We start from the raw sequence: 23946 nt of genomic DNA, 5'->3' as shown, positions 1-23946 counted from the left end.
TATTTCTAACAATATCAGACTAGTATTAGACATACTTGACTACTCAGACCTAATAACCGAGGATAGCTTCATATTATTTTTTAGATTTTTATAAAGCATTTGACACAGCAAAGCATCAGTTCCTCTTCCACTCCTTTGATAAATTTGGCTTAGTTTTTTTTCTGTAAGGCTATTAAGACTATACAAATGGTAACAGCTCTATCAAACTGAAACATGGCACCTCACCTAGATTTGAGTTAAAGAGAGGAATTAGGCAAGGTTGTCCTATCTCTCCATATCTGTTTTTATTAATCACCCAACTTCTTACAAATTCTTTAAATAATAGTCCTGTACAAGGTATTTCCATAGCTTGTAAAGAAATTATTATAAGCCAGCTGGCTGACGATACCTCACTTTTTCTGAAAGACGCTAACCAAATTCCCATATTGATCAATGTGATACAATCCTTTTCCAAAGCATCTGGTCTATATCTTAACATTAATAAATGTGAACTCATGGCTGTCAAAGATTGTGTGACACCTTCATATAATGGTATTCCAGTGAAAGAAGAACTTACATATTTAGGCATAACCATTACCAAGGATCAGAAGTCTAGAGGCTTATTAAATGTTAACCCTCTTATTAAAAACACCCAGAATAAGCTAAATCAATGGCTACAGAGGGACTTATCTTTAAAAGGAAGAGTCCTAATAACCAAGGCTGAAGGTATCTCTAGGCTAACATATGGCGCTCTCAAATCTTGACAGTAAAATCAGCAAGGAGATAGACCAGATGCTTTTCAACTTTCTGTGGAGAAACCGTACCCATCACATTAGGAAAACAGGTGTAATGAACACTTATGAGTATGGCGGGCTGAATTTTCTGGACTTTACTACCTTAAATAATACTTTTAAGATCAATTGGATAAAACAATTCCTAGGAAGACCCACTTCTATGTGGAATTGTATTCCTCATCATGTCTTCTCTACTTTTGGTGGCCTTAAGTTCATGTTGGTTTGAAATTATAATATTGACAAAGTTCAAGTGAAACTCTCTGCTTTTCATCAGCAGGTTTTCTTGTCATGGTCCTTCATTTATAAGCATAATTTTTCTCCACACAGGTATTATATATGGAATAATCGGGATATATTGTATAAAAATACTTATTTGTTTTTAGAATATTGGTTCCGATAATATCCTATTGGTGAGCCAACTTGTAAATGCAGAGGGTTTTTTACTTAGTTATCAGGAATTCTTATCACTTTACAAGATCCCTGTAACACCTAAAGATTTTTGCAATTGTTTTAGATGCCATTCCCTGAGGTGTTGCTCTGTTATTCAGGAACGTGTCAAGACCTGACCCTCAGAGCCTACCTTCCATTAACCCTGTTGACTCATCAGTAGGAAATATCTGTTTCTCTTTTGGTCCATTCAACAGAGCGATACGAACCTTATGTCATGCCTTATTGGAACGGATTTATTGATAATATCTGTTGGGGAAAAGTTTGGATGTTGCCACACACATACCTACTTGTAAACAAAATTTACTTTAAAATTGTTCATAAATATTATCCTGCCAACCACTATATGAAGAAGTTTAAGGAAAACATCAACTCAAATTGCTCCTTTTGTAATGACCACCCAGAAACGGTGTTGCATCTTTTTTGGCATTGTATTCATGTAAGGAAACTGTGGCAAGACATCAGTAGATTTATAATTGAACACATTTATGAAGATTTTAGACTATTGTGGAGAGACGTACTGCTTGGATTCTTTACATACAATAGAAATAAGTTGAAACAGTTTTATGTAATTAATTTCATTATTCTTTTGGCCAAATTTCATATACACAAATGTAAATTTACAAACAAAACACCACATTTTATTACCTTACAAAAATAAATTGAACTATATTTTAAGACAATTAAATACTCTACTAACAAAAAAGCTGTTAGAATTATAAGTGTATGTATGTCCCTTAAGGTCCTTGTGTAATGTGATGTTGTACCCCCTAGCCCAATTGTCCATTGTATATTATGCATATATACTTGTGTTCCCCATGTACTTTCTGTATTGATTTGTTGTTACGAAAAAAAGAAAAGAGAGAAAAAAGATAACGATGCGGTATGGATGATGTGACGCAATCGTGGGGCCTCTGGAGGCACGCAGAGGCCAAAATGAGCTCTTTACCGCATCGTGGTACGACTCTCAAATTATGTAATAATATGGAGGGCTCGGTATAGCTCCGCATTGACATGATTGGTTGACGGTAGGTGAGGGCGGGAGGTCCTGTATAAACACAAACTCACTTCCTTGCCAACACCTCTGCGAGGCATGAATGCCCTAATTTATACAGAGGCCATATCACAGTAAATGTTGCACGGCCAACTCAAACAGCAGATTTACCATGCAGCGCCTTTAAGGCTAAGCAGTGAATGAATGCATCTCAGGAAAAACTACAAGTCCCATTCTGCAACCTGGTTGGTGTATGACGCCATGATCTCTGCAGCTCGTTTGTGTTGGCTTTTTGCGAAGCGAGAAACGACGCGGAGATGTCTGGGCTAAAGAAACCAACATAGGTAACGTTATAGATTTACACGTAGTGGTTTGATCATATAGGCAGTCATACGGTGATACAAAGGCCGCTTGTGTGTAGTGCTGAGCGTTGCAAATGTTTTAAATCCACGCAATATAGGCCATTTGTATGCCTTTCATCAATGCCGTTTCTGAGCTGTCCAGTAGCCTAGCAGCGAGACATCCGAACAATTAAAGATGATGGATGGACACCAGTTAGTGAGCAAAAACGTTCCTCATCATTATTTGGCTTGTTTAGTCGGCCCGTCATTTGCGCAGCAGTAAAGTACCCTGGTTGTAGGCTTGTTGGTGTTGGTTTTCCGTTCTAGCGCAATGTAAAATACCATCCTTGTAGCCTATTACCCACCCCTCTTTGAGAGCATCTTTGTCATACAAATATAGTGTGTTCATTTGCCTGCCAGCTGTCGATAAAGGCAGCAGCATGTAATGATTCCCATGGAATCAGACCCAATAGGCTTAGCTTGGGGTGGCTCTTTAAGGGCGTATACTCTCTTAGAATAAAGAGTCGGTTGCTTTACATGCACACAATGTTTTGGTGTCTTGTATTTTTTATTTCATAAAAAAAAAATATATATAAATACATTTGAACGTCTCTTTTGGCCAGTGTTTTAGTGTGCAGTGTGTGCTTCACTGTTTTCCACACCATTGTGTTTTACCTTAATGCAGATTTACGTTGTGTGTGTGTTGTTGAACTTGTCAGTCTTCTGCAGGGAATTCGTTTTACAGACATGGTTGAACCTCCAGTCGTGGCAGGAACCAAGTCGGTCATGGAGCGCTTGACACAGCCAGTGGAGACACTTGAACAAACAGTAGAAGTTGAGGAACAACCAATACTTACAGGTGAACAATACATGGAAACTGATGAACAATACATGGAAACTGAGGAACAACCAATGGAGACAGGGTTACAACCAGTGGCAACTGAAGAACAACCAATGAGTGAACTGCTACCTGTCACAGAAGAGGCTTTGGAGTGTGTCTCAGACCCCACTGCTTCTACGGAGATAATTCTTGAACTATCCGCTGTTCCTCTAGAGTCTGCTGCTCCTGAAGAGTCGGAACTGGGCCAACCTGAGGGTGCACAGAAGGAGACCCATGTGAATGACGTGACCGCTGGTGACAGAAAAAATATTCCCCCCAAGAAGAACAGAATGGAGCCACTCAAGATGGACATGTCTAGGCCACCAAAAATGGTGACGCCTCTCACATGTGAGTATTGAACTTCATCTCTGGTAGTCTGTCGTGATTGGTTACCATGTAATACATTTTTGTATTTATCTTTCAAGGCTTTAGTATTGCAGACATCTCATAATGTCCCCTGTAGTGTTTTTAGGCTATTTATTTGTAGTTATTTCATAAGCAGTTGTAAGCTATTACTACAGTTCATTCATTTTTTTTGCTCTTATAGTAACCTCTTTTGTGTGTTAATATAGATTTGAAGCTGGGATACAAGTGTTCTGTCCTCTAATCCCTTCTCCCTCCCCCAGCTTCCCAGATCTCTCTGCAGTGCCTGGAGTGTCACATCATCTTCAGCGACCACAAGAGCAAAGAGCGCCACCTCAAGCAGAGTCACCCGGCAGAGTACGAGCAATGCATGCTGGTGGATGCCCTGTTTGCATGCTACGTCTGCGACCGCCAATTCACTAACTCCAGTGACCTCATGCTTCATCAGCGTGCACACACGGAAAAGACGCCCTTCAAGTGCCCCATCTGTGGTGAGGCCTTCAGCCGTTCCTCTGAGCTCACCCTCCATAAGAAGCTTCACTTCGGCCTGTACGGATACACCTGCTCAGACTGTGGAAAACCCTGCAAGACACTCACCTTACTGAAGTATCACCGCCGCACGCACACAGGGGAGAGGCCCTATGCGTGTAAGGAGTGTGGCAAGAGGTTTAGCATGTCCAAGGCCCTCCAGAAACACGCACTAGCGCATTCGCCGGAAGGAATGAAAGGAGAAGTTGGAGGGATCACACCACCGACCAAGGCACAGCTAAAGAAGAATAGTGGTGAGTACTGAAAAACATGTTTATTGTCATGTTATACAACTACTGTGCTATACTGGGATGTGCAGTGAAATGCTAGTGATATACACTATATAGTGATAAAGCTAGTGATATACACTATACAGTGATTAAGCTAGTGATTCTATGCGGAACCAAACCTTTTACACCAAGATGTAAACTTTCATCTTTATTCTTTGTATCTAGGCACTGCAGTGGGAAAATTTTCCTGCTCTGTGTGCAAGGCAACCTTCAAGACTGCCAAGACACGGCTGCATCACATGAAACACAAGCACAACCTGTGTGTTACAGCATCCAGCAGCAGCAGCACCACACTAGCTGGCCAACAGGTGAAGCCAGGTCAGCCTATCATAACCCAGGTTCCTATGGGCCAGCCAACCTTTCTCCACATGGAACCCCTTGGGCCCTTCCAGCAGGTGGACAACATAGACACTGAACAAATCCGGAAACTAATAGAGTCTTTGGGGAACGTGCGCAAAGTGAACCAGGTGGTGATACTGGGACAGGTGCCGCCACACGGTCAACCTTTGGAGCTACAGCGGCTACAGGGAAAGAGAGAGCATTTGCAATTCCGTTTTACTCAACCACAGTTTATAGAGCTGAAAAAGATTGGGGGTGGAGAGACTAAGTCAATGGGACTGGAACAGGCAAAGCCACAATGTGAATCGCTGGAACCAATTATTACATTGGAACCTGTAATATCAGATGGACAAATGGAGACCCCATTACTGTCACACACACAGGAAGTTACATACGCTGAGCATGCTGGATTAACACAAACACATGAAGGAGAGATGATTCCTCAGCAGTTACTTGGACAGACTGGTCAGACAGTTGAAGAAGAGAACACTATGATTCAGACTGTATCAGTGGAACAGGTGTTCTGTCACAGTGAAACAGTTGAGCTCGGGAAAACAACTGAACAAAGTCAAACGGTTGTGTTCGAAGTCACTCCCTCACTGATACCAACTCTGGAATTGGAACAGACTCAAACCGATCAACAAGGACTTATGTCTGCTTCCTCGCTACCAACATTTCTATTTGAACGGACTTCTGGACAGAATCAAAGGGTTCAGGAGGGAAATATCTCTGTCCCGTCGCTCATACCAACAGTTGAGTTAAAGCTGACGCCATTTAAAACTGATCAGCAGGAAGAACTCTCCACTTCCTCATTGGTACCAACAGTTAAGTTTGCACAAACTCCTCCTGGACAAACAACCCAGGTAGGAGAAACAGCCACACAGATGGAAACATTACAGTTGGATCAGATCTATTCCAGTATTGGACAGACACAACAGACAGGAATAGGACAGCGAAGATCAGTTGAGAAACCTCTTCTAGAAAACACAGAGAATGAGCAGCAGCACATTTTGGAAAAGCCTTATGAAGGAAAGAAACAGACGGCACAAGAGCAGTTGCAGACACTGATAGATAAGTCTGCTTCTAACAAAGCACTAAACAGCAGAGAGATGCCTCGCACTCAGACGTCAGAAATATTCCCTCCGCCGTCAGAGACAAAGAAGGCGCCACAGAGTTCACAACTGCCTGTGCATTTGATGTCAGTACAAGAATTTGTAAAAGTGAGGAAGAGGAAGCAGCCGAAGAACTCTATAATGCAAGGAAATATGCAACCGCAGACGGTTGAGTTGGAAGGGGAGCCTGCCAAACGACCAAGAGCAACGAAAGCTCATCTTGTTGTGAAGTTTGGTCCTAAAGAGAAAGAAAAGCTTAAAAACCAGAAGAAGCTTCCACAACCATCTAAGCTGCTTCAGAAAGGAGACCCGATTCAGGATATGAACCAAATGTCTCTCACAACTCTACCTGAAAAGAAATTGTTCTTAAAGGTTGGTAAAGAAAAAAAGGTCAAGAAGAAAAACTATATTTCCAAGTCAAAAATCAAATCCCCAACTATATTGTGTGACCCACATGTGCAGCAAGTCTTGCAGGTAGACGAGCCGGTTCAGCAAGTGAAGCCGAGGAAGAAGAAAGTAAAAAAGCAAAACTATGTAATTAGTGAGACTTTTGAGCAGATTAGAGCTGAACCGATTAGCGAGCAAGAGGTGATCACTCCACCCAAGCCAAAAAAGAAAAAGCAGGAGAAGATACAGCAGGAGGACCAGTCTAAGAAAACAAAGGGGCAAAAGCTGTCAAAAACGGGGAGAAAGAAAAAGAAACCTAATGTGGAAACAAGCCCAATATCAGAAGATATGCCCGACCCTGAAATAAAGCAACAGTCCCTACTCCTACTGAAGGGTCACAAACAGCCCCAATTGAAAGTTTACAAATTAGATGCCTCAAAAGCCCCCCAAGGTCAAACAGATCTCCACCAAGACACCCATCCCATCCATAAGAAGAAAGGGCCAAAAAGCAAACAACTAAAAATGCTAGCTGCTGGAGGGGGAAGAAAAGTAGGGAGACCCAAAAAGAACCACACAGCACTCTCTGTGTTGGCTCCTTTAAAGACTACGTCTCATTCTTCTGACACATCTCCGACCAAGCCAAAGACCAGCAGGAAACGTAAGGGCCAAAAAGTGGAGACAGAGGGGATCATCAGTGGCTCTCATTCCCGGCGAGCCCTTGAATGTAAGGACTGTGGTGAGAGGTTCTCTGACGTCTCGTCCCTCCAGGAGCACAAGGCAGCCCTGCATGCAGTGGAGAGCCCTGGTCTCACCTACACTAACGGCAACATCTTTGAGGGCGTTTCTAGGTCAGATCTAGGCCAGCCTCCACTAAATGTGACTGAAGAGGTCATTGAAAATTCATTGCGTCAAAACACGTTTGGAATGCAGGTAGCATCTGACTGGGATATGGAGGTGGAGATGAGAGAGATAGGGTTGGGAGAAAGAGGGGAGCGAGTCTCTTTCCCAGCCCTAAACCCTTCCCCCTCTCTGCCTCTGGCTGCTGCGCTTGTTGAAGGTGGACAGAAGGAAAGGGAGAAGAACATGGATAAAACTGCAGAGGGGATGGAATCATTTTCTCATATGGCCCCAAATTCAAATCAATCTTGCACCCCTCCACAAGTTCAATTCCCTTATCTGGCCAAATCTGACAAGGTCCAACCCCTTCTGTTCGAGAGTCTTTCGCCTCCTCACCTCACTCCCATAGCCCCCCTTCACAGTTGTCACCAAACGGAGGACACTAAGTCCGAGAGTCAGGGCAATATGAATGAAACTGCTGATGCTCTCATACCTACTGTTTCTGGATTTGAGCACCTAGGGCCTATTGAGGATGAAATTAAAAAGGAGTTACTACTTGAGGTGGATTTGGTCACTGTTGGGGATGGGGACCAAAATGAGGGGGAACACCAGAGCTCACCTCATGAAGACAGTTCACCAAATGAGGGATCCAGCCTTCATGAAAACAACCGCACTCATGCACTACCTGCAAAAGCTCAGATTGGAAATGTGAATAGAACTGTAACAACACAAAATGTACAGACCGAATCCTGCCCCTCTGACCCGCTGGAGATCAAGCAAGAAGAGGAGGAGATTATGGTGCAGAGGAGAGAAGTGGAAAAGAGGGGAGTGGGAAGAAAGAATTACACCAGAGGCAGGAGAAGAGGAGTTGGACGTGGGAGGAGGGGTTCAGCCACAAGGAAGGGTCTAGGAGGAGAGGGCATGAGAGAAATGGAACCAGAGAAAGAAATTGATGAATGTCAGGTAGTCTACCAGCTGTATTCACTCAATAATGATACTGAAATCAAGGATGAAGCAGACGTCACTACTCTCCATCCTGGTCAGTCATCTCCCATCAGTTTACAGACCGAGATCAGATCTATCTCTGTGCAAAACATGCTAACAGCTCCATGTCCATCTGGATCCTTCATCTCACCGCTTGAGGAGGACCCTGAGGACCAGGTAGTGTTTGAGCTAGAGTCAGTCACCACCAGTGTAGTGGAGGTGTTGAAGACCGAAGATGGGATGGTGATGAAGGGAGTAGCAGGGGACCAGGACGACAGAGACACTGGCCAATCCCCAGGCATCATACTGGAGAGGTTCCTCACCTCAAGGCAGAGAGAGGCAGCAGTGGGGGAGAATGGAGTGGTGCTCATGGCAGACTTGAGAGGTCAGGAGGTCAAGGTGGAGGAGAACAACTCTGATTTGGTTCCTGTGCCACACAACTCTCATGCCAGACACACAGTGGAGCAGAGGGGGGTCAGGATGTATCTGGTGAAGCAGGAAAACAACCTGGTTTTGAATGACCCCCAGGTTAGTCAAGGTCAATCCCAATTGAATGTGGAGCACAGCAGTACCAGGCAGTGCATATTCTACCCAGTGAAGGAGGAGAGGGAGCTTCTGGAGGAGCCATCTCAAAGTGAGCAGGGGGTACCAGCGCTGGTGGAGCCTGGAGAGGCCATACTCAACCATCCAGTGGAGACTCTATCCACTACCAACCCTGCAGTAGAGGAGTATGAGGTGAACAGGAGCACAGCAAAGTTTGGATCTGAGATTAATGAGTATGGAGAAGGTAATATCTCAACATGAGTCATGTGTTGTAGCAATGTATATTTTCATAAGCAATAGTGAAGATGGATGTATCTATCTAAGTGCTGTTTCTTTTTTCCAGGTGAGCTGGACTTTGAGCAGCAAGACACTGAGGAGCTTGTTGATTTCCTACTTCAGAATTCTGACGAAGTGGAGTCGGAGGTTGTTGAATGTTCTGACCCGCAGCCTGACCCTGAGGCTGTAGTTATGGCATGTTACCATGACAGCCAAAGCCATGCCTCGCTGCATTCAAATTATATACCATACAAGTAAGTATTGTAATTTGCCTTTTACTCATCATGAATACACTGTACAATTTAATTTTAATGTTTCTACTTTGTCATGTAGAAGTTTAGTTCATGTAGTTTTATTAATTTATTTTGCTCCTTTGCACCCCATTATTTCTGTCTCTACTTTGCACTTTCTTCCACTGCAAACCAACCATTCCAGTGTTTTTTTAGTTTTTATTTTACTTGCTGTGTTGTACTCACTTCGCCTCCATGGCCTTTTATATTTTTATTTATTTATACATATATTTGTTTGCCTTCACCTCCCTTATCTCACCTCACTTGCTCACATTGTATATAGACTTATTTTTTTTCACTGTATTATTGACTATATGTTTGTTTTACTCCATGTGTAACTATGTGTTGTTGTATGTGTCGAACTGCTTTGCTTTATCTTGGCCAGGTCGCAATTGTAAATGAGAACGTGTTCTCAATTTGCCTACCTGGTTAAATAAAGGTTAAATAAATAAAAAATAAAAAATAAAAATAAAAATGTACTGTATGTATCCTTAAGGACATGTCATGTTGTCAGTTTTGATGTAAATTGTTGTCATCTCTCAGCTTGCCAACCACAGAAAGCCAGGCTCGTTCAGGATCTATGGGAGGGTCCCAGACAGGGACTGGCTACAGGAAACCCATTGATTACTTCTCCAAGTATTTTGGTTGGGACGCTTGGGCTGAGATTGCCGGGTGCACAAATAAAGTGTCCCATCTATCGAACCCAGTGACAGCAAAAGAGGTGGCCCAGTTTGTCGGAATCCACATTGCCATGGGAACATTGAAGGTATGTAAATGAAAGTATTGGCGTATAACCTGAATCTTATTCCTATGGCGTCTAGTTTTATTGCATCGTCATCCTTACTACATTGAATGGGACATGTAAAGAACAAAGTAGTTAGGCCTAGTGGGTCAAACTCATGCTAATCTCTGCACTTTTGAATGTCTACAGTCATTCTTATGCGCATACTTTCTAATGCTGCATAAACTAACATTGTCTTCAATATCGTTCTCCCTTTCTCCTCTCCTAGTTCCCCAGTCTCAAGCTGTACTGGCAGGACTTCACCAGGGTGCCTCTGGTTGCTGACACCATGTCTGCCTCCCGCTTTTCCCAACTCTCCTGCAAACTGCAACTGGCATCTCCAGCGCCAGCAGGGGATCCCATGGACACCCAGGAAGCTGGACACAGTGGTAATCCAGACAGGCCTAAGGAGGGAGACCCTACACGCAACCCACTCAGAGCTTTACACACCTCAGCTAACCCTACAGTTGGCACAACTAGAGGTGAACTGGATGGCAGCGGCCACACACTTACACGCGGCCACAGTCAAATACAAGCTCTTAGCTCCAAGTCTGTGTCTGCAAAATCCACAACCCAGACATCCACAATCCCTCACAGCATTTGGCAGAGGTGTGGGGACATACCATCCAGCCAGGACTGTTTTAGTTTGAAAACTGACCCCCTTTGGAGGGTTAGACCGTTAATGGACCACGTTCGGGCCGGATACCTGATGCTGAGAAGAGAGGGTGACCATGGAGTCGATCAATACCCTCTCCCTTTGACGTGTAGAGCGGTCAACAACAAGCGGCCCTCCTTGCACAGCACTGTCTTAGTTAGATCTGACGGTCTGATCATAGATTTCAACCTTAGTCTGGATCTCTCCAACAAAGAGGCCACAGTTGAGAAAATGGTGCCCAGAGATGGGATGGTGTATCTCTGCAAGCAGGAGCTCTCTACCCCTGCCATGTTGGAGCACCTCCTTGGGTCTGGGGTGCACGGTGCGGGCAAGGTGGGAGGAGCCAAAGGACAGATGGGTGATGAGTTTGTTAGCTCTGACGGGCGGCTGATGCTACACAGGTACCATCTCGGCTTCATCCTCTCTACTGTAGGGAAGGCCCAGCAGAACATGGCATCTCTCATCGACAGCTTCGAGAAGGCCCAAAAGGCAGTCAGCCTCAATAGAGACTTACTGAATCTCTACCATTCCCCACTCTCAGCCTCAGCACCATCTAGCTGGCCACAGGCCGTTCTGTGGTACCTTACAGATCTGGCTCTGGTAAACTCATGGATGCAGTACAGGCAGGATCATGTTCCTCTGCCTGAGCCTCTGAACCTCATGGCATTCAGGCTAGAGGTCTCCAAGGCCTTGATCCTCTCCAGTGGCTCAGACACCCAGGATGCAGCCCCTCCGCACCCCCCTCCTCAGAAATTACACTCCCCGGGCACAGCCCCAGATCCTGGCCTGTTACAGGATAGTCCTCTCCCTGACGTGGCCACGCGGTACGATGGTTTGGGCCACTGGCCGGAGCAGCTTGGGGAGGGAGAAGGTGGCAGGTGCCGCTTCGGAGGCTGTGAGCGAATGTCTCGAGTACGATGCCTCAAGTGTTGCGTGTTTCTCTGCATCTCTCGTAATCACAACTGCTTCTTGAATTTCCACAGTCAAGGGAGTTTTTGAAGCTGATAAGATTTCTGTTTTTCTTTTTTAAGTGGTGCATGTTTTATTCAATGCTATGTTTAGCTTTTTTTAAATGTTTTTTTTAATTTTAGAAGCTCTGATTTCATACTTCTCCCCCTACACCATAGTTCTTTGAGTACTTCTCTCTTTTCAGTGTCAGCTTCAGTCCTGTGCAGCAAATTAGGAACGTGGTCCCTTTTTAGCCTACTGTGTAAATGTAATATTGATGTATGCAATAGCTTTTGTTGTATGAATTTACCTACAAAAGAAAATGTGAATAGAGAATTAATGATAACCATAAAGTCAATGTCTCTGAAACCAAGTGAAAATACATTTGAAGATGTTTTTTTTTTTTTACCTTGTTTTGTTGTTTACATGCCAATAAGCTTTTGCATGTGTTTTTGGCGTTCTTTGTAAATTGAATAATTGAGTTATTTAATACTGTTGGAGCAAATACATGTACGTTTTCTAACAGTTTGGGTTGTGAATTGTATTGGTCTGCCTGCTGTGAATTGTATTGGTCTGCCTGCTGCTACCTGCTAGTCTCAAAGTACATTATTCACCGGAGTTATTCATCTAGTCTTTAGCTACAAACAGCAAATTAATTCGATTTACCAAATCAACCGCACCAAAGCATAGACAAACACGTGTCTATGCATTTGCTCTGGTTTTTAGGTTAAAAGAGCAGAGACGCATTCAATATGGATTTTTTTTGTTGAAGACCCAAAATATTGCCCTTGTCACGTGACAAGGGTCAATTCAATTTCCACATTAACTTCACTGTACTGGAAGCGGTTTGAGGTAGGTGGCTAACGGCTTGTTCGCTTGTGTAAAATTCATATTTAGCTGTAACGTTAGTTCGCTAATTAGCTAATATAGTTTAAGACATATGCCTACATATTTACCATATCGTTATGGTGGGGCAGTTGGTTTCCGTGAACTAAACGTGGCCGTAATATGCTAAATTGTTATTTTTCCGTTTGAATTGTTAGCCTGCCAGCTAATGTAGCTAGCAGGTTATTTTATTCGAACTTGGTGGTGTTAGCTCAGCAAACCATTGAGGTAGAAGAGTAAGGTAAATACACCGCTGACTGTTAAACCGTCTAGCAAGAACCTAAAACGAACCCCTAACCAATTTTTTAAAATAAATTCTTAACGGAAATATCGGTTTGGGTATCAGGCGTGTCGGTGTAGCCTTTAGCTAACGTTTGTCTAACAGGAGTTTCGCCAAGTCATATTTAGACAACTTAAGTTAACTTAGTATAAATGTAACATGTCTATCGTCATTGGCATACTGTATACATCTAGCCAAAATATAACAACCGTTGCTTCACTTCGTGAAAATTACAAGTTGTTTCTGGGGAATCTCGCAATCCTTCTAATGACTGACTTGCGGTAGCTAGCTACCGTTAGCTGATATGGGCATCATCACCGCTAGCTAACTTTAGGGCCTTGTTGGTTTGGGAGCATATTTCAGCTAACGTTAGCGCCTTTATTTGATAGCTGTGCATGTTTTATGTTTACGTTATTGCAAGCAATTTTGAAAACTAACAAATTAATTCATTGCGGGCACTTAGCTAGCTGTAGTTCATTAACGTTAGCTAACAGCTGGCTATGTAGTTAACTAGTCAAAAACTTAGTTCGCAACTAACATCGAGTTAGCTAGCCAGCTAACGTTAGCTGGCCAGCCATAAAGTCAGTGAATCCTTTTACTTTTCAGTCCAAATAAAGGGGATTTAATTGAGATACGCCTGTGCACAAGACTTAGTTATTGAAAATGTATGTAAATGTCTGTCATATCTTGCTTGCAATGTGAGGATAACTATTATTAGCTATATTAAAGCCCATTTGGCTACATTACATATTCATTTACATCACTGCTTGGCAACTCTACCATCTTTATGTTTAAACTTTTCAGGACATCCAGTCTCCCACGATGGACTCAGATATACTGAATATAGAGGAAATAGTGATGGGGAAGGGGCCACCAGATCCCCCTGCAGAACTGACCACTGAGAAACCAGCAGAACACTACAAACCCATTGCCTCCTTCAAGGCACCACCTCCACCCACCATTCAACCATGTGAGTTGGGTGGGGCAGTTTATTTTTAGTTAATTTTTATTGCAGAATAGTCAGTATACTTACAAAAAGTATGCAAACAGACAATGATAACATATCTTATGGGGTACAAGAAATTACAGATTATACAAAGACCTTAAAACATGCACACATTGGGTGTCAGTTACTCTACTGTTTTAAGTTTTTGTAATGACTCACAGATAGGGCTGTTGATAGGGCTGTTACGGTGACCGTATTACCGGCTGTCACGAGTCATGACTGCAGTCAAATTCCATGTGACCGTTTAGTCACGGTAATTAGGCTTCTCCAAGCTCTGATGGTCATTAGTAGCCAACCAAACCTGCTAACTGCATGGTACTCGGCACTCTATTGTCCCTCTTATCACTCTGACATCCATGCAAATGTTATTGAAAATCTAATCAAACTCTTCATGAGAGCTCATGTTGCTTTACATTTCTATAGGCTATGCAATTCCGTGAGATAACAGTGATGGTCTCTATTAAAAAGAGGATCCCATCAGCTTTCTATATGCTAGGCCTACTATATTTATTTCTCAACTTTTCTAATATTTAGCACATTGCTTTGCAACAGGAATATGGCCATGAAAATGAACCACGGGAAAAGCATCCTCTGTTTGCTACTTAAGTGCCTAGATGACATGTGGTTTTATGATATTACATGGATTGGCTGGACTTTTTTATTTTCCTGCAGATCTTTGGAACATCTACATCAGTGGCTTGTTGGCTTAGAAGACAGGAGATGCTAAATGTGTTTGTTAATTACTGAGACCTTCAGTTATTTGCTTGACAATCACTGTCTGACAAAATGTAATGACAGCCACAGACAAATACAGATTTTCTTTGGTTTGAATGAAATCAATCTGGTAGGTAGGGAAGGCAATGCATTTTCAGTTGTCATATCGCTGACCCTCTCTTCTCACAGACCAGCATGAGAACCTGCAGTGTTTCCAGTGCTTCATCACCTTCTGTAACTCCAAAGCCAAGGAGAGGCACATGAAGAAGAGCCATCGTGAGGAGTACAAGCAGCAGCTCCAGCAGGTATGCTACTACACAACCTGCCTAACAATCAAAACACTTTCTGGAAGGTATTACCTACGGAAGCCCTGTTTTACCTTAAACAAATACTTATTTCCAGACTAGACCCTTGGGAATTTGCCCCCCCCCCACCCATTTAGCAAACGCGTTCATAAATTGTCTGTATTTTCTTCCCAGGGAGATACTCTGTTCACCTGCTATGTGTGTGACCGTACCTTTCCGTCCTCGGAGGAGCTGACCCAGCACCAGGGCTCACACAACAAGGAGGACAAGCCCTTCAAGTGTCCCCACTGCCAGGAGAGCTTCCGCACCTTCTCTGAGGTGAGTGCAGAACAGTGACACAGGTTCTGAACCAATATATGTTTAGTGTAACACTGCTTGAATAGCTTGAAATGAACTAGCAAAGTGTCAGACTCAAGGTCTCGTCATAATAAATAAATAAAGGTGTTTTATTGTCAGATACATCGGATAGGTGCAGTGAAATGTGTTGTTTTACAGGGTCAGCCATAGTACGGAGCCCCTGGAGAAAATAAGGGTTAAGTGCCTTGCTCAAGGACATATTGACAGTTTTCACCTTGTCTGCTTGGGTATTTGATTCGGCAACCTTTTACTTACTGGCCCAACACTCTAACCGCTAGGCTACCTGCCACCCAGGCTACATTGTAGCTTGCCCAGGGCAATATTTTTTTCTTCAAGCAAGCAGATTATAGATTTAAATTGTTCAAATGGACAAGTAAAAAAATCACTGTCAAACAGTTAGAGTACTCTGATCAGACTTGGATAAAAGTGTCCTCCGGATGTGATGTGGTGGTCACTGTCCTCCCAATCTATGCAGAGTGAATCGGAGTATAATTATTGCAGTCCTGTGTTGACGGATATGAGGGGTCTTTCAATCATGTAGTTGCGAGATGCGTTTTTTAGCTCAAAGTGCACATTTGTTGATTGTTAGTGAGTTATTTGCCCAGTTATAGCTAAATTTTGGTCAACAATGAAAATCCTGGAAAATTCATGGTGCGTACATCGCCTGTGTGTGTGTCAGTGGGCTGTTACCGTAGAGAGAGACATTTGTGCAGCAGGTAAAATAGTGACATACAACAGACTAACTAATTGCCAATTCAAAACATTGTGTAGTTTGGCTGGTTCTCACTAGCTAACTATTTAGCTATTAGCATGTATTAATGTTTGATGTCCTAAAATAACTTTTCACTGCCATTCTTGTATAACTGCAAATGGCCAACAGTTCAGTTGATACGGGTGCGCAGTGGATGAAACCAATGCTGCCTACTCCGGTTGTAATACTGTCTCTCGAGCTCAAAATTGGAATGGATTCTCCTTTATTCAATACTGGCCATGAAATACTGACAGTGTAAAAAAAAATATATATATGTTTTTAGAATAGCCTAATTGACGAGTAACTCCTATGCTGTCAACATCTCCCCAGAACACTGAATATTTTAACCTTAAATAGTTAAACATCTTATTTAGCTACTTCTCCCTCCTCTCCCGCGATTTGATCCCTGGTACATTGAGTGAGGGAATTATTTTATGAAGATAACAAAAAGTATTTGGTTGTAATTGTAATGTTGCAGGGTGGCCAACTATCCTCCTGGAGAGCTACCTGATAGTGCAGGCTTTTGCTCCAGCCCTGTTCGAACACACCACATTGTAAAACATCAGCTGCTCAACAGGACCTTGACTGGTGTGTTTGACCAGGGTTGGATCAAAAGCCTGCACACCCAGTAGCTCTCCAGATGGAGGGTTGGCGGACCATATTTTATACAGTAGCCTTTTATATCAGTGCAGTATTTTACTTTGTGGGGGTTATGTGCCTTGCTCAAGGCCACTAGGAGAAGATGTAGTACATGGGGTCAGAGACCAGCAGCCTTCTATTGTCAATACCAGTGATGATAATACATTTTATTTTGTGAAGTGGTTCCTTGCAACACAGTTTTCAGTCACCTTTTTGGCCCATGGTGTTAATGTCAATCACTGGACTTTTCCCTCAGCCGTGACTCACGTGTCTGTTCACTCTGCCCCCCTCAGCTGACGACCCACAGGAGACAGGTCTGTCCAGAGAGGCAATTTGTGTGTAAGGACTGCAGTGAGACCTTCCGCAGTCCTGCCTTCCTTCGTACCCACCGCCTGGCCCAGCACCCCCGTCCAGAGGCAGAGGTGGAAGAGCCAGATGACCCTACCAAGACCCACCGCTGTGGGAAGTGCAACCGGGGCTTCGAGACAGAGTCTGAGCTAATAATGCACCAGGAGAACCACGCCGGTGACCAGCACTGCAACGGCAGCGCCTCACCCGCCAAGAAGCGCGGACGGCCCTTTAAAGCAGAGGACGCAACGGTCGGAGGGAAGAAGAGAAAGAAGAAGGAAGAGGGCACAGAGGAGGCGGAGACTGGAAACAATGCAGAGGAGGCTGCAGCAGCTCTGGCTGAGACCAAGGGGAAAGCAGCAGCAGCAGGGGGTGGCAGGAGGGGCCGTCCTAAAGCAGCAGTAGGCGAGGAGGCCAGAGAAGACGACAGTGAAGCCCCAGCAGAGGAGAAGAAACTCAAAGCGGCTCCCGCTCCGCCCAAGCAGCACCCCTGCCCTGAGTGTGAGCTCACGTTCCCTGCCCTGGCCCAGCTCCGCACCCACAAGAAGGAAAAGCACATCCCACGTAAGGCCCACCCCTGCGGGGAGTGTGAGGAGAGCTTTGCCCGTCCCGAGCAGCTAGAAGCCCACAAGAACCGGGCACACATCAAGGGGCGTTATGCCTGCCTTACCTGTGGCAAGAGCTTTGGCCGAGAGAGCAACCTGAAGGGCCACCAGCAGAGCAGCCACCCAGAGGAGGAGGAGGAGAAGCAAGAGGCAGCAGGCCGCAGCAAGAGATAATTCAGAATGGGGAAGGGGGGATTTTCTGTAAAGTGATTGGGGAGGGGGGGACGAAGAATCGGGGATAAAAAAAAAAGCGAATTTGGTCAAGGGTTTTTGTTGGTTTGAGGTTGGGTGTGAAATTTAGATCCTAAGTTTGAAGTGTTTTTAGAATGTGAGGAATTTCCTGCAGGATTTTTAACAGGTGAGCTAAGGCGTCCCACTGATTGTTCAACGTTTGTCATTTTTGGATTGTTAGGATGGTCACGGCACATATCACACTTGGAGTGACTGACTTACTAATCAAAAGATGTAAGCTGTTGTTAAATCCATCTGTTATACACCTGTGTCTTATCTGGACATAAACAACAATAATTAGTTTTGGGCATCATGTTTGTTCCCTTTGATTAATATCTTTAAATGATTATCATGATAATGGAGTTACTGTTTTTACATTATTTTTAGAGTAAAATGCTTTTCATGCTGTCTGACTAATGGCGCTTTTCTTGTTTTATGATTTTTATATTGCTAAGTATGTGTTCTGTAGTAGCAGATGAAATGCAGCTACCGTGCATTTTATAAAACCTGTTGGGGATATTTACTTTTTGAAAGAGCTTCTTGTGATAAGTGAACATGGATTGGAATGTTTGGGAGTTACATAATGTCTCTTAGAAATTGCATCTATTTATATACGGTTTCTTGTGCATTGTAATGACAAACTGTTTCTATTATGATTAACTTCTTAATTATACTGCTATTAAATGCGCAGGGTATAAAAAAATATCAATGTATTTATCCTCTTAAGTTAGTTTGGTTTAGGCCCAATGGTTCTTCTTTGATGTCATGCATGGATTTTAACATGCCATCCTAAACCATGGTTGTAATGAAGACATAGTCAGACTCAAATTAAGATAATCCAGCCACCAGCTACACCTTGTCACCTGTATTTTTGATTTGTTATACTTAATTTAAATGTCATAGATATTCCAATGAACTTTCCATAAATGATTTGCTTAAAGTTTGGCATGATGACGAAATGACCAGAGGCCTGAATGGACGTGTTCTTGTTTTCATTATTCTCCCCATGTAACATGCCTGGACACTCTGCCAATATGTAATAAAGGTGCCCCAAGGGCTGCTACAGAATGACACATTTGTCTGTTTGCCTTTCAATGTGTCCTTCCTTGCCCCGAATTTTTATTAATTGTGCCTTGTGATGTCACCTGCTATTGCCCAGCAGCTGTAACTACATACAGATTATCAATTAAATTCCGAATTAAAACATTCTAAAAGGTAGTAAGTAGGCCCCCAAAAAATCACTGACCATAGGTAAACCAATGGGAGGCCAATCTTTCTGTGGACAATCCCAAAGGTAATCCCTCACCTAGCGCAGGTAATTGAATAAATGGACAGGCTATTTGTAGAGTATGATAGATAAATGAAATATAGGGTTTTAGCCATTGCCCAAGGAGTCATTAGGACTACAACAGATACCCTGTACTGATAGCAAGATGAACATAATTTAGTTTATTTTACCCTCTGCTGTTTAAAAGAAGTTTTGCGTTTTTAAAATAAAATGACTTACCTTTGAGTTTTGGCCTATGCTTTTTTTGTATTAAAACAAATCTAAGCTTAAAGTATCTTGTGAGCTTGCTGATTTGTAAAACAGTTTCCTACACACATAGTTACTGTCTTTATTATATTGGAACCACTGCTTATTATATAGCTATTAAAAATGTAAACTTATAATTTACTGAACTTTCTTATCTAGTTGCTCTCACTTGATTAATTTGGTCCCCCGTTTCATGCGCTCTCAATCACCCAGCATCAATACCATATTCGACCTAAGGGTGGATACATTTAGAGATGCCACCAAAAAACAGAGACCTGGGTTTGATCTTACAGGTATTTTGCATCTTTATTGCACAGCTCTCCTCTGTCTTCCTTTTATGCCAGGGACTTGCACATAATTTTATGAATGACCACTATGAGCCTTATGCACTGTGGATTTTGAGGCAATTTTTCCATAATTTGATTTTGCTGATTTGATGTCCTTGTCATATACACTGCTCAAAAAAATAAAGGGAACACTTAAACAACACAATGTAACTCCAAGTCAATCACACTTCTGTGAAATCAAACTGTCCACTTAGGAAGCAACACTGATTGACAATAAATTTCACATGCTGTTGTGCAAATGGAATAGACAACAGGTGGAAATTAGAGGCAATTAGCAAGACACGCCCAATAAAGGAGTGGTTCTGCAGGTGGTGACCACAGACCACTTCTCAGTTCCTATGCTTCCTGGCTGATGTTTTGGTCACTTTTGAATGCTGGCGGTGCTTTCACTCTAGTGGTAGCATGAGACGGAGTCTACAACCCATACAAGTGGCTCAGGTAGTGCAGCTCATCCAGGATGGCACATCAATGCGAGCTGTGGCAAGAAGGTTTGCTGTGTCTGTCAGCGTAGTGTCCAGAGCATGGAGGCGCTACCAGGAGACAGGCCAGTACATCAGGAGACGTGGAGGAGGCCGTAGGAGGGCAACAACCCAGCAACAGGACCGCTACCTCCGCCTTTGTGCAAGGAGGAGCAGGAGGAGCACTGCCAGAGCCCTGCAAAATGACCTCCAGCAGGCCACAAATGTGCATGTGTCTGCTCAAACGGTCAGAAACAGACTCCATGAGGGTGGTATGAGGGCCCGACGTCCACAGGTGGGGGTTGTGCTTACAGCCCAACACCGTGCAGGACGTTTGGCATTTGCCAGAGAACACCAAGATTGGCAAATTCGCCACTGGCGCCCTGTGCTCTTCACAAATGAAAGCAGGTTCACACTAGTAGCCTGACTGCCATTAGGTACCGAGATGAGATCCTCAGACCCCTTGTGAGACCATATGCTGGTGCGGTTGGCCCTGGGTTCCTCCTAATGCAAGACAATGCTAGACGTTTGGCATTTGCCAGAGAACACCAAGATTGGCAAATTCGCCACTGGCGCCCTGTGCTCTTCACAAATGAAAGCAGGTTCACACTGAGCACGTGACAGAGTCTGGAGACGCCGTGGAGAACGTTTTGCTGCCTGCAACATCCTCCAGCATGACCGGTTTGGCGGTGGGTCAGTCATGGTGTGGGGTGGCATTTCTTTGTGGGGCCGCACAGCCCTCCATGTGCTCGCCAGAGGTAGCCTGACTGCCATTAGGTACCGAGATGAGATCCTCAGACCCCTTGTGAGACCATATGCTGGTGCGGTTGGCCCTGGGTTCCTCCTAATGCAAGACAATGCTAGACCTCATGTGGCTGGAGTGTGTCAGCAGTTCCTGCAAGAGGAAGGCATTGATGCTATGGACTGGCCCGCCCGTTCCCCAGACCTGAATCCAATTGAGCACATCTGGGACATCATGTCTCGCTCCAACGCCACGTTGCACCACAGACTGTCCAGGAGTTGGCGGATGCTTTAGTCCAGGTCTGGGAGGAGATCCCTCAGGAGACCATCCGCCACCTCATCAGGAGCATGCCCAGGCGTTGTAGGGAGGTCATACAGGCACGTGGAGGCCACACACACTACTGAGCCTCATTTTGACTTGTTTTAAGGACATTACATCAAAGTTGGATCAGCCTGTAGTGTGGTTTTCCACTTTAATTATGAGTGTGACTCCAAATCCAGACCTCCATGGGTTGCTAAATTTGATTTCCATTGATCATTTTTGTGTGATTTTGTTGTCAGCACATTCAACTATGTAAAGAAAAAAGTATTTAATAAGAATATTTCATTCAGATCTAGGATGTGTTATTTTAGTGTTCCCTTTATTTTTTTGAGCAGTGTATATACAGTTGGGCAAAAAAGTTTTTAGTCAGCCACCAATTGAGCAAGTTCTCCCACTTAAAAAGATGAGAGAGGCCTGTAATTTCTATCATAGGTACACTTCAACTATGACAGACAAAATGAGAAAAAAAATCCAGAAAATCACATTGTAGGATTTTTAATGAATTTATTTGCAAATTATGGTGGAAAATAAGTATTTGGTCAATAACAAAAGTTTATCTCAATACTTTGTTATATACCCTTTGTTGGCAATGACAGAGGTCAAACGTTTTCTGTAAGTCTTCACAAGGTTTTCACACACTGTTGCTGGTATTTTGGCCCATTCCTCCATGCAGATCTCCTCGAGAGCAGTGATGTTTTGGGGCTGTTGCTGGGCAACACGGACTTTCAACTCCCTCCAAAGATTTTCTATGGGGTTGAGATCTGGAGACTGGCTAGGCCACTCCAGGACCTTGAAATGCTTCTTACGAAGCCACTCCTTCGTTGCCCGGGCGGTGTGTTTGGTATCATTGTCATGCTGAAAGACCCAGCCACGTTTCATCTTCAATGCCCTTGCTGATGGAAGGAGGTTTTCACTCAAAATCTCACGATGCATGGCCCCATTCATTCTTTCCTTTACACGGACCAGTCGTCCTGGTCCCTTTGCAGAAAAACAGCCTCAAAGCATGATGTTTCCACCCCCATGCTTCACAGTAGGTATGGTGTTCTTTGGATGCAACTCAGCATTCTTTGTCCTCCAAACACGACGAGTTGAGTTTTTACCAAAAAGTTATATTTTGGTTTCATCTGACCATATGACATTCTCCCAATCTTCTTCTGGATCATCCAAATGCTCTCTAGCAAACTTCAGATGGGCCTGGACATGTACTGGCTTAAGCAGGGGGACACGTCTGGCACTGCAGGATTTGAGTCCCTGGCAGGGGAGTGTGTTACTGATGGTAGGCTTTGTTACTTTGGTCCCAGCTCTCTGCAGGTCATTCACTAGGTCCCCCCCGTGTGGTTCTGGGATTTTTGCTCACCGTTCTTGTGATCATTTTGACCCCACGGGGTGAGATCTTGCGTGGAGCCCCAGATCGAGGGAGATTATCAGTGGTCTTGTATGTCTTCCATTTCCTAATAATTGCTCCCACAGTTGATTTCATCAAACCAAGCTGCTTACCTATTGCAGATTCAGTCTTCCCAGCCTGGTGCAGGTCTACAATTTTGTTTCTGGTGTCCTTTGACAGCTCTTTGGTCTTGGCCATAGTGGAGTTTGGAGTGTGACTGTTTGAGGTTGTGGACAGGTGTCTTTTATACTGATAACAAGTTCAAACAGGTGCCATTAATACAGGTAACGAGTGGAGGACAGAGGAGCCTCTTAAAGAAGAAATCTTGCTTGTTTGTAGGTGACCAAATACTTATTTTCCACCATAATTTGCAAATAAATTCATTAAAAATTCTACAATGTGATTTTCTGGAATTCTTTTTCTAATTTTGTCTGTCATAGTTGAAGTGTACCTATGATGAAAATTACAGGCCTCTCTCATCTTTTTAAGTGGGAGAACTTGCACAATTGGTGGCTGACTAAATACCTTTTTGCCCCACTGTATATTTTGTTCTACCTACCTGGAAATCCCACTGCTCCACAATCCTCTGCATCTCCTGAGGGGCCATTAGACCTGAGTCCAAAGAAGATCTACTGCCATAACTGTGGCTGGAGAGATTCCCTTAGAAATTCGTTCTTCTCTGCACAGTTCCCTCGGATCCTGTTCTGAACCTCTCCCTTGACATGGAACCAAACCTGAGCCAGACAACTGCTGAGCCCACCTGGGATATTCCACCTCAGCTCCCCTCTCCTGATGCCATAGAACTGGGCTACTCCTCGTTCTCCTTTCCACCATCCCTGGAGGCAAGCCAGACTGTCTTCCAGACCCGTGAGCCTGATCTGGTCCCCGGGTCCCTTGCTGTGCCGATTCTGCCAAGAAACTTTTGCACTGCCTATTCTTCTGCACCATCATGTCAAGGAAAGGCACCGTCATCCATGCAACGTGTTGCCGCATATTCAAGAAAGGCACGCTCCTCATCAGACACCAGGTCAACATGCACATCTTAGCTCTGCCTTGCCATCCTTGACCTGCCCTCTCGAAATGTGGCCCAGGCCGGACTAAAGGCGTTGCTCACATGCTGCTGAAACCCTACACCCGCCCCAAAACTACTCAGGCCTGCTCTCGAGAGTTCTGGTCACCTGGCGTGCTCCACAAACACAAGTGCAACCCTCGGCTGGTCCAGTGTACCAACTGTGGGGGCTATTTCGGCAGCCATCATTTGTTCCGCAAGC

General features: G+C 43.9%; 2 protein-coding genes across 6 annotated transcripts; both read left to right on the top strand.

Moving 5' to 3' along the window:
- The first annotated feature begins 2344 nt into the window (after positions 1 to 2344).
- Positions 2345 to 12293, top strand: znf576.1 (zinc finger protein 576, tandem duplicate 1). 3 transcript variants are annotated; one of them, XM_071382978.1, is made up of 8 exons: positions 2345 to 2558; positions 3285 to 3414; positions 3610 to 3783; positions 4062 to 4580; positions 4782 to 9062; positions 9162 to 9348; positions 9928 to 10150; positions 10395 to 12293. In XM_071382978.1, the coding sequence occupies exons 2-8, from the start codon at positions 3303 to 3305 to the stop codon at positions 11817 to 11819; spliced, it is 6921 nt and encodes a 2306-aa protein (XP_071239079.1). In that variant the 5' UTR covers positions 2345 to 2558; positions 3285 to 3302; the 3' UTR covers positions 11820 to 12293. The 3 variants fall into 3 exon arrangements, with proteins under 3 accessions (XP_071239079.1, XP_071239077.1, XP_071239078.1); XM_071382976.1 differs by having other exon boundaries at positions 3285 to 3783; XM_071382977.1 differs by having other exon boundaries at positions 3275 to 3783.
- A 139-nt stretch (positions 12294 to 12432) lies between these two features.
- Positions 12433 to 18960, top strand: LOC139563937 (zinc finger protein 3-like). Of its 3 annotated transcripts, none has more exons than XM_071382979.1 (5): positions 12433 to 12620; positions 13738 to 13903; positions 14843 to 14958; positions 15133 to 15276; positions 16999 to 18960. In XM_071382979.1, the coding sequence occupies exons 2-5, from the start codon at positions 13756 to 13758 to the stop codon at positions 17830 to 17832; spliced, it is 1242 nt and encodes a 413-aa protein (XP_071239080.1). In that variant the 5' UTR covers positions 12433 to 12620; positions 13738 to 13755; the 3' UTR covers positions 17833 to 18960. The 3 variants fall into 3 exon arrangements, with proteins under 3 accessions (XP_071239080.1, XP_071239082.1, XP_071239081.1); XM_071382981.1 differs by having other exon boundaries at positions 12611 to 13598; XM_071382980.1 differs by having other exon boundaries at positions 12615 to 12894.
- The last annotated feature ends 4986 nt before the right edge of the window (positions 18961 to 23946 follow it).

This window comes from Salvelinus alpinus, chromosome 35, assembly GCF_045679555.1.
Source record: "Salvelinus alpinus chromosome 35, SLU_Salpinus.1, whole genome shotgun sequence".
NCBI classification, from domain to species: Eukaryota; Metazoa; Chordata; class Actinopteri; order Salmoniformes; family Salmonidae; genus Salvelinus; species Salvelinus alpinus.
This window is presented reverse-complemented; position numbering and strand designations above follow the sequence as displayed.